Genomic DNA, 17,840 nt, shown 5'->3' on the forward strand with positions numbered 1-17,840 from the left:
TGAAAGAAAAATAATAAAAACAAAGTAAAAGGATCGGTCTCCATACCTGATCACCTTGTATCCCAAGCGCTCAATAAATACGATTGATGATGATGATAGTAAGCGCTTGACACATACTAAGCGCTTAACAAATACCACTAAAGAAACAATAATAAAAGAAAAATAATAAAAACAAAGTAAAAGGATCAGTCTCCATACCTGATCACCTTGTATCCCAAGCGCTCAATAAATACGATTGATGATGATGATAGTAAGCGCTTGACACATACTAAGCGCTTAACAAATACCATTAAAGAAAAAATAATAAAAGAAAAATAATAAAAACAAAGTAAAAGGATCGGTCTCCATACCTGATCACCTTGTATCCCAAGCGCTCAATAAATACGATTGATGATGATGATAGTAAGCGCTTGACACATACTAAGCGCTTAACAAATACCATTAAAGAAAAAATAATAAAAGAAGAATAATAAAAACAAAGTAAAAGGATCAGTCTCCATACCTGATCACCTTGTATCCCAAGCGCTCAATAAATACGATTGATGATGATGATAGTAAGCGCTTGACACATACTAAGCGCTTAACAAATACCACTAAAGAAAAAATAATAAAAGAAAAATAATAAAAACAAAGTAAAAGGATCGGTCTCCATACCTGATCACCTTGTATCCCCCCAGCGCTTAGAAAAGTGCTTTGCACATAGTAAGCGCTTAACAAATGCCATCATTATTATTATTTTATCCTTCTACTGCGCTCAGAGACCGCTGGGATCCGAGGCGAGATTACTTCCTGCCTAAAATAGCATCGTACAGGTTTCCCGTTCGCTTGACCTGGATGCGCGAGAAGCCAGCTGCCGTGAGCAGCCCGCGATATTCGGCGGCGGTTCGTTCTTTCCCCTCCGTCTGGACGAGCATGTTCATGGAGTAGAGCTGAGCCACCAAAGGCCCCGTCTTGTTGTCCTCCAAGACGGTCTCTACCACCAACAGCCCGCAGCCTGAAGGACGGAAAAGATGAAAAAGTTTGGCGGGGTTTGATTCGCGGTGGGGGGGAATCCATCACCGGCCCAGGATACCCAAGGCGATCTCCCCTTCTAGACTGTAAACTCCTTTTGGGTGAGAAATTGTTCGCCTGTCCTCTCCCAAGCACTTAGTGTGCTCTGCACACAGTAAGTGCTCAGTAAATAATAATCATAATGGCATTTATTAAGCGCTTACTATGTGCAAAGCACCGTTCTAAGCGCTGGGGAGGTTACGAGGTGATCAGGTTGTCCCCAAGGGGGGCTCACAGTCTTAATCCCCATTTTACAGACGAGGTAACTGAGGCTCAGAGAAATTAAGGGACTTGCCCAAAGTCACACGGCTGACAGTTGGCAGAGCCGTGATTTGAACCCATGATCTCTGACTCCAAAGCCTTTCCACTGAGCCACGCTGCTTCGCATACCACTATGAGATAAAAATAAATGCCACACTGACTGACTTATAGGGGTGGATTCTCCTTTGTTGAAGAGGGCACAAATTCGCCCCATCGGATTGGATGGTGGTCATCTTCATGCTGCACTTTCCCAAGTGCTTAGTAATAATAATAATAATAATAATAATAATAATAATAATAATAGCATTTATTAAGTGCTTACTATGTGCAAAGCACTGTTCTAAGCACTGGGGAGGTTACAAGGTGATCAGGTTGTAACATAAGGGGCTCACAGTCTTAATCCCCATTTTACAGATGAGGTAACTGAGGCACAGAGAAGTGAAGTGACTTGCCCAAAGCCAAACAGCTGACAAGTGGTGGAGCCGGGATTTGAACTCATAGTACATATATATACATATATGTATATATGTTTGTACATATTTATTACTCTATTTATTTTACTTGTACATATTCTATTTCTTTTATTTTGTTAATATGTTTTGTTTTGTTCTCTGTCTCCCCCTTCTAGACTGTGAGCCCACTGTTGGGTAGGGACCGTCTCTATATGTTGCCAGCTTGTGCTTCCCAAGCGCTTGGTACAGTGCTCTGCACACAGTAAGCGCTCAATAAATACGATTGAATGAATGAATGAATGAATGAATGAAAGTACATTGCTCTGCACGGGGTAAGCGTTGAATAAATATGAATGAATGAACATACCTGGTTTGCAGGCTTGGTAGATCTTAGATAAAAGCTGCAGGCATTTCTCATCTCCCCAGTCATGAAGAACCCTCGCTAGAATGTACAGATTGGCTTCCGGAATGGTCTCTTTGAAAAAGTCCCCTAAAACGCCGAAACACAAATCACCAGTATCAGTATCAATTAATAATTACGGCACTTGTTAAGCACTGACTATGTGCCAAGCAATAATAATAATAATAATAATAATAATGGCATTTGTTAAGCACTGACTATGTGCCAAGCACTGCTCTAAGTGCTGGGGTAGATACAAGCTAAATCAGGCTGGACACAGTCCCTGTCCAAGGGGGGGCTCCCATTCTTAGTCCCCGAGAATAATGATAATAATAATAATAATAATAATAATGGCATTTGTTAAGCGCTTACTATGTGCAAAGCACTGTTCTAAGCACTGGGGGGGATACAAGGTGATTAAGTTGTCCCACGCGGGGCTCTCAGTCTTAATCCCCATTTTACAGATGAGGTAACTGAGGCTCAGAGAAGTTAAGTGACTTGCCCAAGGTCACACAACAGATGCAGTGGAGCCGGGATTCGAACCCATGAACTCTGACTCCAAAGCCCGGGCTCTTTCCACTGAGCCACCCTGCTTCGAGAAGTGAAGTGATTCGCCCAAGGTCCCATGGCAGGCAAGTGATGGAGCTGGGATTAGAACCCAGGTCCTCTGATTCCCAGGCCCGAGTTTTCTCCACTAGGCCGGGCTGCTCCTCTTGGAAATCAACTCAACCAAAGCAGCCTGGCTTAGTGGATAGGGCTCGGGCCTGGGTTTTAATCCTGCCTGCTGTGTGACTTTGGGCAAGTCACCTCACTCCTCTGGGCCTCAGTTACCTCATCTGGAAAACGGGGGCTGAGACTATGAGCCTCACGTGGGACAGGGACTGTGTCCGCCCTGATTTGAGTGAATGAATGAATGAATAAATACGATTGGATGAATGAATAAATGGACTGAAAGCCCCCTCAGGGCAGGGGTTAGGTCTGCAGAACTCTCCCAAGGGCTTAGGGCAGTGCTCGCCACAGAGTAAGTGCTCAATAAATAGTGCTGACTGCCTGATGGGTTCAATGGGAACCTACTGAGCACCTACTGTGAGCAGAACAGCATTCTAAGCTCTTGGGCGAATACACCAGTTAATAGACATGATCCCGACCCTCCAAGAGTTTATCCAACAGATAATATATATATGTATATATGTTTGTACAGATTTATTACTCTATTTATTTATTTTACTTGTACCTATCCATTCTATTTATTTTATTTTGTTAATATGTTTGGTTTTGTTCTCTGTCTCCCCCTTCTAGACCGTGAGCCCACTGTTGGGTAGGGACTGTCCCTATATGTTGCCAATTTGTACTTCCCAAGCGCTTAGTACAGTGCTCTGCACACAGTAAGCGCTCAATAAATACGACTGATGATGATGATGATTTGCTTGAATCCACCCCAGCACTCTCTACAGTGCCTGACGCACCGTAAGCGCTTAACAAATACCACAATTATTATTATTATTATCTAAACCCACCCGTCTGGAAGCTGATCCGTTGTTCCTCGAGAAGTCCGAAGTGTTTCTTGGCTACTCGCACCGCTTCCGGAAGGTCGAAGATGGTCACTGAGCAGTTTGGATACCGAGAGACGCATTCTCTGGCCAGGGAACCTGAACCACCTCCGGAGAAAGGGAAGGAGAGCTTCACAAATCAATCAATCCACCAATGGCATTCCTTGAACTCTCAGCCGAGCACTGTACTGAGCACTTGGGAGAGTTCAGTACAGCGGAATCGGTAGACACAGTCCCTGCCCACAATAAGCTGATAGTCTAGGAGGAGAGATAGATAATAATCAATCAATCGATCAATGGCATTTACAAATATTTACTGAGCACTTACTGTATGTAGAGCACTGTACTAAGCGCTTGGGAGAGTACAACACTAAGTGGAGACGTGATCAATCAATCGTATTTATTGAGCGCTTACTGTGTGCAGAGCACTGTACTAAGCGCTTGGGAAGTACATGTTATTAACATATAGAGACGGTCCCTACCCAACAGCGGGCTCACAGTCTAGAAGCGGGAGACAGACAACAAAACAAAACATCCTAACAAAATGAAGCGGGGACAAAATGATTACTATATCTGTCATTTTTTATTTTATATTAATGTCTGTCCCCCCTTTCTAGACTGTAACTTGTTGCGGGCCGGGTTATGTGTCTGTTTATTGTTGTACTATACTCTCCCAAGCATTTAGTACAGTGCTCTGCTTACGGTAAGTGCCCAATAAATAATAATAATTATAAGAAGAAGAATGGCATTTATTAAGCGCTTACTATGTGCAAAGCACTGTTCTAAGCGCTGGCGAGGTGATCAGAGTGCTTTTAGACTGTGAGCCCACTGCTGGGTAGGGACTGTCTCTATATGTTGCCAATCTGTACTTCCCAAAGCGCTTAGTACAGTGCTCTGCACACAGTAAGCGCTCAATAAATACGATCGATGATGATGATGATGTTGCCAATTTGTACTTCCCAAGCGCTTAGTACAGTGCTCTGCACACAGTAAGTGCTCAATAAATACGACTGATTGATTGATCAGGTTGTCCCACGGGGGGCTCACAGTCTTAACCCCCATTTTCCAGATGAGGGAACTGAGGCCCAGAGAAGTGAAGTGACTTGCCCAAAGTCACACAGCCGACAATTGGCAGAGCGGGGATTTGAACCCTGGACCTCTGACTCCAAAGCCCGGGCTCTTTCCACTGAGCCACGCTGCTTCTTACCACTGATCGATCGATCAATTGTACTGAATGTCCTAGCTCCCGGAGTTGAGCAAATCGTTCCAACTTTTATCTTTGTACTGACCCCCAAGATCACAGATGAGCGGGAAAGGTGAAAGGTCAAATGAAGCCATCACTTCTTCGCCACAGATACTCCAGATCTCGTTCAGGCCCGACATGAACGTCAAGAGTTCTTCCTCCGACCTCAAAGGTGAAAACAGGTTATTTTGTAGAAGTAATAACAGTAATAACAATTACGGTACTTGCTGAGTGCTTGCTATACGCCAAGCGCTGTTCTAAGCGCTGGGGAAGATACAAGTTAATCCGGTTGGACACAGTCCCTGTCCCACATGGGGCTCACAGTCTGATTCCCATTTTCCAGATGGGCAGCGTGGCCCAGTGGAAAGAGCCCGGGCTTTGGAGTTAGAGGTCATGGGTTCAAATCCCGATTCCGCCACTTGTCAGCTGTGTGACTTTGGGCAGGTCACTTCGCTTCTCTGTGCCTCAGTTCCCTCATCTGTAAAATGGGGATTAAGACTGGGAACCCCACATGGGACAACCTGATCACTTTGTATCCCCCCAGCACTTAGAACAGTTCTTTGCACATTGTAAGCGCTTAACAAATGCCAACATTATTATTATTATTATTATTATTATTATTATTATTATTACAGAGGAGATACCTGGGGCACAGAGAAACCAAGTGAAAGATTTCTATGTCTGCTTAATCATCATCATCATCATCAATCGTATTTATTGAGCGCTTACTATGTGCAGAGCACTGTACTAAGAGCTTGGGAAGTACAAATTGGCAACATATAGAGACAGTCCCTACCCAACAGTGGGCTCACAGTCTAAAAGGGGGAGACAGAGAACAAAACCAAACATACTAACAAAATAAAATAAATAGAATAGATATGTACAAATAAAATAAATAAATAAATAGAGTAATAAATATGTACAAACATATATACATATATACAGGTGCTGTGGGGAAGGGAAGGAGGTAAGATGGGGGGATGGAGAGGGGGATGAGGGGGAGAGGAAGGAAGGGGCTTAATGCTGGTTGCTCTCCTTTTTATCCATGTTTATGTGGAATGGAGGCAGAAGGGACATCGGGATTTCCTCTTCTAGACTGGAAACTCCTTGTGGGTAGGGAAAGTGCCAACTCCATTGTATTGTGCCCTCCCAGGCGCTTAGCACAGTGCTCTTCACAAACTAAGTGCTCAGTAAGTAGTGCTGGATGATTGATTGATCAGGAGACGGGAGGGGAATGAAGGAGGAAACAGTATATCCATCGATCAGTCACTGGTATTTATCAGTGCTTAGTACAGCGCTTAGTACAGTGCTCTGCACATAGTAAGCACTCAATAAATACGACTGATTGATTGTCTGGCAGATGGTAAGTGCTTAATAATGTAAGTGCTTACTATGTACCTCCTTCCCTTCCCCACAGCACCTGTATATATGTTTGTACATATTTATTACTCTATTTATTTATTTTACTTGTACATATCTATTCTATTTATTTTATTTTGTCAGTACGTTTGGTTTCGTTCTCTGTCTCCCCCTTTTAGACTGTGAGCCCACTGTTGGGTAGGGACTGTCTCTATATGTTGCCAACTTGGACTTCCCAAGCACTTAGTACAGTGCTCTGCACACAGTAAGCGCTCAATGAATACGATTGATGATGATGATGATGATGTGCAAAGCACTGTTTTAAGCACCGGGGAGGTTACAAGGTGATCAGGTTGTCCCACGGGGGGCTCACAGTCTTCATCTCCATTTTACAGATGAGGTCACTGAGGCCCAGAGAAGTGAAGTGACTTGCCCAAAGTCACACAGCTGACAGTTGGCGGAGCCGGGATTTGAACCCATGACCTCCGACTCCAGAGCCCGGGCTCTTTCCAATGAGCCACGCTGCTTCTCTAACAAATACCATAATTATTATTATTATTGAGCACTTACTGTGTACAGAGAGCACTGTACTACGAGCTTCACTTCTCTGGGCCTCAGTTCCCTCATCTGTCGAATGGAGATTAAGTCTGTGAGCCCCGTGTGCGACAGGGACCGTGTCCAACCCAAATTGCTTGTATCCACCCCAGCGCTGAGTACAGTGCCTGGCACACAGGAGGAGCTTAAACAAATACCACAATCATTATTATCATAGAGAAGCAACGTGGCTCAGTGGAAAGAACCCGGGCTTTGGAGTCAGAGGTCATGGGTTCAAACCCCGGCTCTGCCAATTGTCAGCTGTGTGACTATGGGCAAGTCACTTAACTTCTCTGGGCCTCAGTTACCTCATCTGTAAAATGGGGATTAAGACTGTGAGCCCCACTTGGAACAACCTGATCACCTTGTAACCTCCACAGTGCTTAGAACAGTGCTTTGCACATAGTAAGTGCTTAATAAATGCCATCATTATTATTATTATTATTATTATTATTATTAGAGGGGAAAGGTAACAACCTTTGTTGAGTGATTAAACAGAAGGTCCCCAAGCCGGTACCTGTAGATTGCTTCGAAGAGTTCCTGCGATGACTTGCCAAACGCCCTCACGTACTGGTTTTTGCCTTCTCTGAAAAACAGTCAGGCGAATTTATTGAGCGCTTTCTGGGCACCGATCAGTGTACTGATCGCTTTGGAGAGTCCAATACAACGATATAACAGACACATTCCCTGCCCACAACGAGCTTACAGTCTAGAGGAGTGCTTACTGTGCACGGAGCACTGTACTAAGCGTCTGGGAGAGTCCAACGGAACGATATCCCATGCCCACCGTGAGCTACAGCTCCCCATGCCCCCGAGTGACCAAAGCAGCGTGGCTCAGTGGAAAGAGCCCGGGCTTTGGAGTCAGAGGTCATGGGTTCAAATCCCGGCTCCGCCACTTGTCCAGCTGGGTGACTTTGGGCAAGTCACTTCACTTCTCTGCGTCTCAGTTCCCTCATCTGGAAAATGGGGATTAAGGCTGTGGAGCCCCACGTGGGACAACTTGATTACCTTGTATCTACCCCAGCGCTTAGAACAGTGGGACAACCTGATCACCTTGTAATCTCCCCAGCACTTAGAACAGTGCTTTGCACATAGTAAGCGCTTAATAAATGCCATTTTAAACAAAACAAAACAAAAAAAAACAGTACTTTGCACAGAGCAAGCGCTTAATAAATGCCATTATTATTATAAACTGCCCTTCCACACCGAGAGCTGAGCTGGACGAGGACTTGCCGAACACGGAGGGCTAGAACGGCGGTAAGAAGAAGGGCCAATTGTCAGCTGTGTGACTTTTGGGCAAGTCACTTAACTTCTCTGGGCCTCATTTACCTCATCTGTAAAATGGGGATTAGGAAGAAGTGAGGGAGGAGACATTTGGGGAAGAGGCTTGGAGGCTCAGGGAGACCACAGGAAGTCACTTCAGCCCCCCAAGAGGTGGGGAAAGGACGTCTGGATCCGTTTGAGAGATCTACGTGGAGGAGAGATGGTCCAGGGTCTCCTCACTCTCCCTGATGCTTCCATCATCATCATCATCATCATCAATCGTATTTATTGAGCGCTTACTATGTGCAGAGCACTGTACTAAGCACTTGGGAAGTACAAATTGGCAACATATAGAGACAGTCCCTACCCAACAGTGGGCTCACAGTCTAAAAGGGGGAGACAGAGAAGAAAACCAAACACACTAACAAAATAAATAGAATAGATATGTACAAGTAAAATAAATAAATACATAAATGAATAAATAAATTCCAGACAAAACCGCCTCAGTCTTTCAGTCACTGGTCCAGACTGGACAAGCTTCAATCGATCAATGGATCGATGGCATTTATTAAAGGCCCAGCTCCTCCAAGAGGCCTTCCCTGACTGAGTCCTCATTTTCTCTTCTTCCATTCCCTTCTGCGTCGCCCTTGGACTTGGATTTGCTCCCTTAACTCACCCCACCTTCAGCCCCACAGCACTTAGGTGCTTATCCATAATGTTTCATAGTATTTTTGAGGGCTTACTATGTCCAGGTACTGTAATAAAGCACTGGGGTAGATCCAAGCTGATCAGGTTGGACACAGTCCATGCGATGTGTTGGTTGTGTGTAGGAGTGGAGAGGGTTGGGCCCTGTAAGTCCCTCAAAAGGACTCCAAAATTCAGCAGCCCAAACCGGACAAATTAGATTGTTGACCCAAACTCCCTCATTTTTCTGTTAGCGGGTGTTCGTCCTCACCGAAACATCACCCCAGAGGCAGAAGAAAAGACGGGCGAAGATCAGGCAATGGAGGATGAGAGGAAGAATAGCTTGTTTCTATCAATAGCCGTCTCCCCCTCTAGACTTTAAGCTCGCCGTGGGCAGGGAATATGTCTGTTTGTTGTCTACTGGACTCTCCCAAGCACTTAGTACAGTGCCCTTCACTCAGTAAGTGCTCAATAACTACGACAGATTGACCGAAGAAGGACACGCTCGCAGTTCGACCTACCTCACAGCTTCTGTTAGGTAGTTCCAGCACACGTAGGTGGTTTTGGAGTAATACAGCAGCATGTGATACTGGGATTTGGGGCCAGACTGGGTAAGATATAAGGTGGCAAGTGCTGTATTTTGGTACAAAGCTGGAAAGAAATGAAATGGTTAAGTTGGCCCCATCTTTCTTACAATCACCGTCCCATCATTGTCATCATCATCATCACTGTCACTGTGAATATCACTGAGATCATCGCAATCACCACCATTATCATCACTAACATTACCATGGGTCACCGTCTGCTTCAGTGCTTTGCTGGATGTCTGTCACATAGTAAGTGCTTAATCAATATCAATTTTATCATTCATTCATTCATTCAATCGCATTTATTGAGCGCTGACTGTGTGCAGAGCACTGTACTAAGTGCTTGGGAAGTCCAAGTTGGCATCATCATCATCATCAATCGTATTTATTGAGCGCTTACTGTGTGCAGAGCACTGTACTAAGCGCTTGGGAAGTACCAATTGGCAACATATAGAGACGGTCCCTACCCAACATCATCATCAATCATATTTATTGAGCGCTATGTGCAGAGCACTGTACTAAGCGCTTGGGAAGTACAAATTGGCAACATATAGAGACAGTCCCTACCCAACAGTGGGCTCACAGTCTAAAAGTGGGCTCACAGTCTAGAAGGGGGAGACAGGGAATAAAACAAAACATATTAACAAAATAAAATAAATAGAATAAATATGCACAAATAAAATAGAGTAATAAATACATATATACATATATAAAGGTAATTATTAATTACTATCACCTTCATCACCACCACTATAACCGTCCCATCATTGTTAGAGTCACTCACGTCATCACTGCCACCTCCACCAGAGAAGCGGCGTGGTGGAGTGGCTACAGCCCAGGCCTGGGAGTTAGAAGGTCATGGGTTCTAATCCTGGCTCTGCCACTTGCCTGCTGTGTGACCCCGGGCAAGTCACTTGGCTTTTCTAGGCCTCAGTTCCCTCATCTGTAAAACGGGGGTTAAGACCGGGAGCCCCACGTGGGACGGGGACTCTGTCCAACCTGATCAGCTTGGAGACGACTGAATCAATCAATCATATTTATTGAGCGCTTACTGTGTGCACAGCACTGTACTAAGCGCTTGGGAAGTACAAGTTGGCAACATATAGAGACAGTCCCTACCCAACAGTGGGCTCACAGTCTAGAAGATGAATGAATGATCTACCCCAGCGCTTAGAACGGTGCTTGACACACGGCTTGACGCCGCAGACACTTCCCTCCCAACATGCCCCACCTCCATCTGCTATCGTTCTGGCAGTGGTACCCAGAAAAACCCGGGAAAAACCTGGAAGAGGTTGACCATACCACGGCCCCCTTCCGTGCAATAAACTTGAGTCTCCGCCCTCGACTCTCTCCCGCATTGCTGCAGCCCAGCACAGGTGAGTTTTGACTTGTAGCCGATGGCCTTCCCCTCGCTAGCCACTGGCCAAGCTAGGAATGGGACGGGTGGGCCGCTGCCTGACTCTCCCTCCCGTAGTCGAGACCGGTAGAGGACTGGACACTCTCCAGGGGTGACGCTGAGTGGGAACCTTGACACACAGTAAGCCCCCTTGTTATCACGTTCAGGATCGCAATCACGGCGATCGCCCCCATCATCGTCACAAACATCACCACCATCACCATCGTTGGCCGGGTCACCGACGACGACGTCACGGTCGTCATCACCCTTGCCGTGATCCTCTGTCACCCGTCACTAAACACTGTCGTTGACGGGGAGGGGCCTGCTAATTATAACAATAATAATAATGGCATTTATTAAGCGCTTACTATGTGCAAAGCACTGTTCTAAGCGCTGGGGAGGTTACAAGATGATCAGGTTGTCCCACAGGGGGCTCACAGTCTTAATCCCCATTTTACAGATGAGGTAACTGAGGCACAGAGAAGTTAAGTGACTTGCCCAAAGTCACACAGCTGACAATTGGCAGAGCTGGGATTTGAACCCATGAACTCTGACTCCAAAGCCCATGCTCTTTCCACTGAGCCATTCCGATTCTGTTGTACTGTACTCTCCCAAGTGCTGACAGTCTGGAGGGTTTTTTACCTTTTCCTTCCTTCATTTCCGCGGAGTAGCTTCAGCCTCATGCGGGTAATAATGATGACGGACTAAGCGCCTGGGAAGTACACGTTGGCAACATACTTTATCCCCATTTCGTGATGGGTTCTTCATTTATTCTAACTTGGGCAAGTCACTTCTCTGTGCCTCAGTTGCCTCCCCTGTAAAGTGGGGATGGGGACTGTGAGCCCCCCGTGGGACAGCCTGATCACTCTGTGGCCTCCCCAGCGCTTAGAACAGTGCTTTGCACATAGTAAGCGCTTAATAAATGCCATCATCATCATTTACTAAGCACTTACTATTGTGCAAAGCCCTTTTCTAAGCGCTGGGGAGGTTACAAGGTGATCGGGTTGCCCCACGGGGGGCTCACAGTTTTAATCCCCATTTTACAGATGAGGGAGCCGAGGCCGAGAGAAGTTAAGTGACTCCCCCAAAGTCCCACGGATGACAGTTGACGGAGCCGGGATTTGAACCCCTGACCTCTGACTCCAAAGCCTGGGCTCTTTCCACTGAGCCACGCTGCGTGTTCATCAGTACCCAAGTTTTCCCGCCCAGAAGGAACTGAGGGTCTACGGATTTTTTTTTTTTTTACCTTTTCCGTCGTCGGTTTCCCTGTGGAGTAGCTTGAGTCCCACACAGGTGTTCAGCAGGAGCTCCATCCCATGGTGACTTGTGCCCAGGAGGTCGGCGATGGCTTCTGAACCCAGGGGCCTCCCCGTCCCCTCCAAGAGGTCAAATATTCCCAGCTCACAGGCCGTGAACATCACCTCAAGGCAACGAGAGAGAAAACGGCCTGTTTCCGACACGCGGCTGACGGGCGTTCCGAGAATATGAGGGGAAAGGAGGTTCATTCCTTAATTCAATCGTATTTATTGAGCGCTTACTGTGTGCAGAGCACTTAATGTCGGGGAAGAGGCATGGCCTAGGGGATACAGCCCGGGCCTGGCAGAGGATCTGGGTTCTAATCCCGCCTCCGCACACTTGTCTGCTCTGGTCACTTCGCTTCTCTGGGTCTCAGTTCCCTCAGCTGGAAAATGGGGATTAAAGCCGTGAGCTCCATGTGGGAGAGGGATTGTGACCAACTCGACTGACTTGTATCTATCCCAGCGCTTAATACAGTACCTGGCACTTAGAAAGCGCTTAACAAATTCATTCATTCATTCAATCGTATTTACTGAGTGCTTATTGTGTGTGAGCCCACTGTTGGGTAGGGACCGTCTCTATATGTTGCCAACTTGTACTTCCCAAGCGCTTAGTACAGTGCTCTGCACACAGAAAGCGCTCAATAAATACGATTGATGATGATGATGATGACCCCAGCGCTTAATACAATACGGCACGTAGAAAGTGCTTAGCAAATTCATTCATTCATTCAATCATATTTATTGAGCACTTACTGTGTTTGAGCCCACTACTGGGTAGGGACCATCTCTATATGTTGCCAACTTGTACTTCCCAAGCACTTAGTACAGTGCTCTGCACACAGTAAGCTCTCAATAAATACCATTGAATGAGTGAATGAATGCAGAGCACTGTACTAAGCGCTTGGGAAGTACAAGTTGGCAACAAAGAGAGACGGTCCCTACCCAACAGCGGGCTCACGGTCTAGAAGGGGGAGACAGAAAACAAAACAAAACATACCACTAAAATGACAGGCAAACAAGTCTGGGAAGAATCAGTGCCTGAAGCACTGAATAGATAGTCTAAAAATGAAGTATCAATAATGATTATGATATTTGTTAAGTGCTTACTATGTACCAGGCCCTGTACTAAGCACTGGGGTAGATCCAAGCTGATCAGGTTGGACACAGTCCATGTGATGTGTCGGTTGCGTGCTGGGGTGGAGAGGGCCCTGAGGTAGATACAATCACCAGGTCCCAGTGGGGCTACACAGGTGGTATATCATCATCATCATCAATCGTATTTATTGAGCGCTTACTATGTGCAGAGCACTGTACTAAGCGCTTGGGAAGTACAAATTGGCAACATATAGAGACGGTCCCTACCCAACAGTGGGCTCACAGTCTAAAAGGGGGAGACAGAGAACAAAACCAAACATACTAACAAAATAAAATAAATGGAATAGAGATGTACAAGCAAAATAAATAAATAAATAGAGTAATAAATGTGTACAAATATATATATATACAGGTGCTGCGGGGAAGGGAAGGAGTTAAGATGGGGGGGGATGGAGAGGGGGACGAGGGGGAGAGGAAGGAAGGGGATGGGGAAAATGGGGAATATCCCCATTTTAGAGCCGAGGGAACCGAGGCACAGAGAAGCGACGGGACTTGCCCGAGGTCACACAGCAGACAAACGGCAGAGCCAGAATTAGAACCCAGGTCCTCTGACTCCCAAGTTCTTGCTCTCAGCACTGGGCCACACTGCTACCTCAGTCCCCACACAATGTGCTTCCCTCCACTTCTTAGCTATTCACGCTCCTTGCGAGCGCCCAAAGGCTTGGATGATGCTGAAGTGAAAGAGAAATCACTTGTACTAAAAGAAAAATCGGGTCGGGGAAACATGGTTAGGATGATGTGCTTTCAACATGAAGGCCAGTAGACACACAGAAGCAACGTGGCCTAGTGGATACAGCCCAGGACTGGGACTGGGAAGGATCTGGGTTCTAATTTCGGCTCCGCCGCTTGTCTGCTGGGGCACTTGGGGCAAATCGCTTAACCTCTCTGGGCTTCAGTTCCCTCCTTAGTCAAATGGGGATTAAGACGGTGAGCCCCATGTGGGGCAGAGGCTGTGTCCGACCCGATTAGCTTGTATCGACTCAAGTCCTCAGGTCGGTGCCTGGCACATATTAAGTGCTTAACAAATACCATTTTTTAAAAAAAGAAACCGAACTGACCCTTTCTCCTGCAACGGAAGAGAATTCTCCCCTCCTAGCACAGACCCGAGCCCCGTCCTAAAATGGGGCTGATTGGAGGCATCCAGCAGGATAAGTTTAATCTTTCTTCAAACCCTAAGAAGCCGAGATCTCCCTCGCGTCTCAGCAAATCCTGAAACAGGACACTGTCTCCTTATTGACAAAGAGCAAATCAATATTGTCCTTTCTTTTTCTAATAGAAAAAGTCCTTTTAATCTGTGAGCCCAATGTTGGGTAGGGACTGTCTCTATATGTTGCCAATTTGTACTTCCCAAGCGCTTAGTACAGTGCTCTGCACATAGTAAGCGCTCAATAAATATGATTGATTGATTGATTAATAAAGGGAGGGAGGGAGTAAGATGGGGAGGACAGAAGGAGTTGAGATGATCTTCAGTCTATTGAGGTAGAAAAGTCTCCAAGACACACATAGGACTCTGGTCACAGCAACAACAGCAGCAAAATTTACCTTAATGTCTTGAGCCTGCTGCTGAGTCGGGACCGTCGCTATATGTTGCAATCTTGTACTTCCCCAGCGCTTAGAACAGTGCTTTGCACATAGTAAGCGCTTAATAAATGCCATCATTATTATTACAGTGCTCTGCACACAGTAAGCGCTCACTAAATACGACTGAATGAATGTCTCTTTTAGACTTGTCACCTTCTCAGTTGTAAAACCCACCATTCATTCATTCAATCGTATTTATTGAGCGCTTACTGTGTGCAGAGCACTGTACTAAGCGCTTGATCAATGATTATTCATCTCTGAACTTGTCCCCAAACTCCTCCTGGAGTTTGGGCAGGCCGATACCTTCACCGGCCCTGCTTTCTATAGAAACAAATTCTATCTAATAATAATAATATCACTGCGGTGTCTGTTAGGCGCTTACTCTCACTCAAGCGCTGTACTAAGCGCCGGGGTGGGTACAAGCAATCTGGGATGGACGTAGTCCTTGTCCCATATGGGGCTCACTGTCTCAATCCATGTTTTACCAGTGAGGTAACTGAGGCCCAGAGAAGTGAAGTGACTTGGCCCAAGGTCACAGAGGAGGCAAGTGGTGGAGCCGGAATTAGAACCCATGACCTTCTGACTCCGAGGCCCGGGCTCTAACCACTAGGCAATATATGTTGCCAGCTTGTAATAATAATAATAATAACAATGATGGCATTTGTTAAGCGCTTACTATGTGCAAAGCACTGTTCTAAGCGCTGGGGGGGATACAAGGTGATCAGGTTGTCCTGCATGGGGCTCACAGTTATCGTCCCCATTTTACAGATGAGGTCATTGAGGCTCTGAGAAGTTAAGTGCCTTGCCCAAGGTCATCATCATCATCATCAATAGTATTTATTGAGCGCTTACTGTGTGCAGAGCACTGTACTAAGAGCTTACACATAGCAGGTCACACAGCAGACACGTGGTGGAGCCGGGATTCGAACCCATGACCTCTGACTCCAAAGCCCATGCTCTTTCCACTGAGCCACGCTGCACTTCCCAAGCAGTTAGCACAGTGCTCTGCACACAGTAGGCGCTCAATAAATACGATTGAATGAATAAGTGAATAGGCTACGGTGCTTCTACCGGGAGACCCGAGAACATATTTTTCTTTCCATAGTTTCGACTTGAAAACCGAGCAAATAGAAACGATCCTTTTGTGGCCGACTTCGAGACACTATCGGGATCATCAATCAATAAATGTTATCTATTGAGTGCCTACTGTGTGCAGAGCGCTGTAGTAGGTTTCTTTTCCACAAAGAGTCTTAAAGTCCCTGCTACTGTGGTTTGTTCCCACCTCAGCCTAGTTTCCCAGTGCTTAGTGCAGCGCTTTAGAAGACGCTTCATAAATGCTACTACTACTTCTAGAACAAAGCCTAGAATCAGTATGGCCTAGTGGAAAGAGCCCGGGCCCCGAGAGCCAGAGGACCTGGGTTCTAATTCCGGCACCGCCACTTGTCTGCTGTGTGACCTCAGCCAAGTCACATCCCTTCTCTGTGCCTCGGTGCCCGTAGGATGGGGATTAAGACCCAGAGGCCCACGTGGGACACGGTCTGGGTCCGAAACTGATCAACTTGTATCCACCCCAGCTCTAAATCCAGTGCCTGATACAGCAGCGTGGCTCAGTGGAGAAGAGCACAGGCTTTGGAGTCAGAGGTCATGGGTTCGAATCCCGGCTCCGCCACATGTCTGCTGTGTGACCTTGGGCACGTCACTTAACTTCTCTGGGCCTCAGTTCCCTCATCTGTAAAATGGGGATTAAGACTGTGAGCCCCACGTGGGTCAACCTGATCAGCCTGTATCCTCCCCAGCGCTTAGAACAGTGCTTTGCACATAGTAAGCGCTTAACAAATGCCAATTATTATTATTATTAACAAATTCCATTTAGAAACTACAAAAAAAGATTTTAAAAAGCGTCAACTATTGACTTACCTTGGAGACCAGAAAGCCATTGGTGTATTCGGTTAGGAGACGACACCAAGGCTCTTCGGGGGAGCTCATTTTCTCTGTGAGGATGAAGGGCCCGGTTATCCTGGTTTTAAAAGGCAGGCACCTCGGGGTGGGGGGCTTTAAACTCAATTATCCGCTAAGTGACACCCCCCCCCAATCTTTTTCCACCTGCTCTCTGAGGGGAGAGCCCCCCTAGAGCACCTCACAGGCTCCCAAGATGCTTAATTAGCAAAAAGAATTAGGTCCACACCTAATATCTGGATAATATCTGATATCCAGACCTAGGATATCATGGTTGAGTTGATAGTGAAGGGGGGGGGGGGGTCAGCCCCAAGCATGCCCCACCCTCCAGGAAGATGGATATCTACGCTAATCCTATTGGGAGAGTGGGGATAATTGAAATCCCCAGATAATCCCCAAGCCCTGGTTGAGTCGCTGCCTTCCTCCTCCCGTTGACCTACATCAGATGGGTTATCATTCCCCGTGTCGGACGGGATTGAGTTCTGATTCTCCGCCTGCATTGGGGCCTCTCCAGAAGCGGGTGGACGTGAAGGGATGTCTCTTCTCTTAATTAAAGGCTGAGTTGAGAAGCAGCGTGGCTCAGTGGAAAGAGCCCGGGCTTTGGAGTCGGGAGGTCATGGGTTCGAATTCCGCTTCCGCCAACTGTCAGCTGTGTGACTTAACTCCTCTGGGCCTCGGTTCCCTCATCTGTAAAATGGGGATGAAGACTGTGAGCCCCCCGTGGGACAACCTGTTTACCTTGTAACCTCCCCAGCGCTTAGAACAGTGCTTTGCACATAGTAAGCGCTTAATAAATGCCATTATTATTATTATTATTATTATTATTATTAAGAGATAGCCGGAAGGCTGGGGGGTCGGGGAGGGTTACAGGGTTAGGGTTAGGATGGGGCGAGGGCGCGGATAATGTTGGAGTTGCAGGGTTAGGATCAGGGTTTGGGGTATGTTTGAGTTAGGGTTAGGACCAGAGCCAGAGTTAGGGTAAGGGTTGGGATCAGGGCCAGAGGTAGTAGT

General features: G+C 46.5%; 1 protein-coding gene across 1 annotated transcript; it reads right to left on the reverse strand.

Annotated features, from left to right (window-relative positions):
- Nucleotides 1–782: 782 nt before the first annotated feature.
- On the reverse strand, nt 783–17,349 carry ASMT (acetylserotonin O-methyltransferase). Its single transcript, XM_038757463.1, has 8 exons — nt 17,270–17,349; nt 16,791–16,864; nt 12,086–12,260; nt 9,378–9,507; nt 7,427–7,495; nt 5,003–5,121; nt 2,131–2,253; nt 783–994 (listed from the first exon to the last, which is right to left on the reverse strand). Exons 2-8 carry the CDS (start codon nt 16,857–16,859, stop codon nt 783–785), a joined length of 897 nt encoding a protein of 298 aa, XP_038613391.1. The 5' UTR covers nt 16,860–16,864; nt 17,270–17,349.
- Nucleotides 17,350–17,840: the final 491 nt, after the last annotated feature.

The sequence above is a fragment of the Tachyglossus aculeatus genome, chromosome 15 (assembly GCF_015852505.1).
Source record: "Tachyglossus aculeatus isolate mTacAcu1 chromosome 15, mTacAcu1.pri, whole genome shotgun sequence".
Taxonomy (NCBI): Eukaryota; Metazoa; Chordata; class Mammalia; order Monotremata; family Tachyglossidae; genus Tachyglossus; species Tachyglossus aculeatus.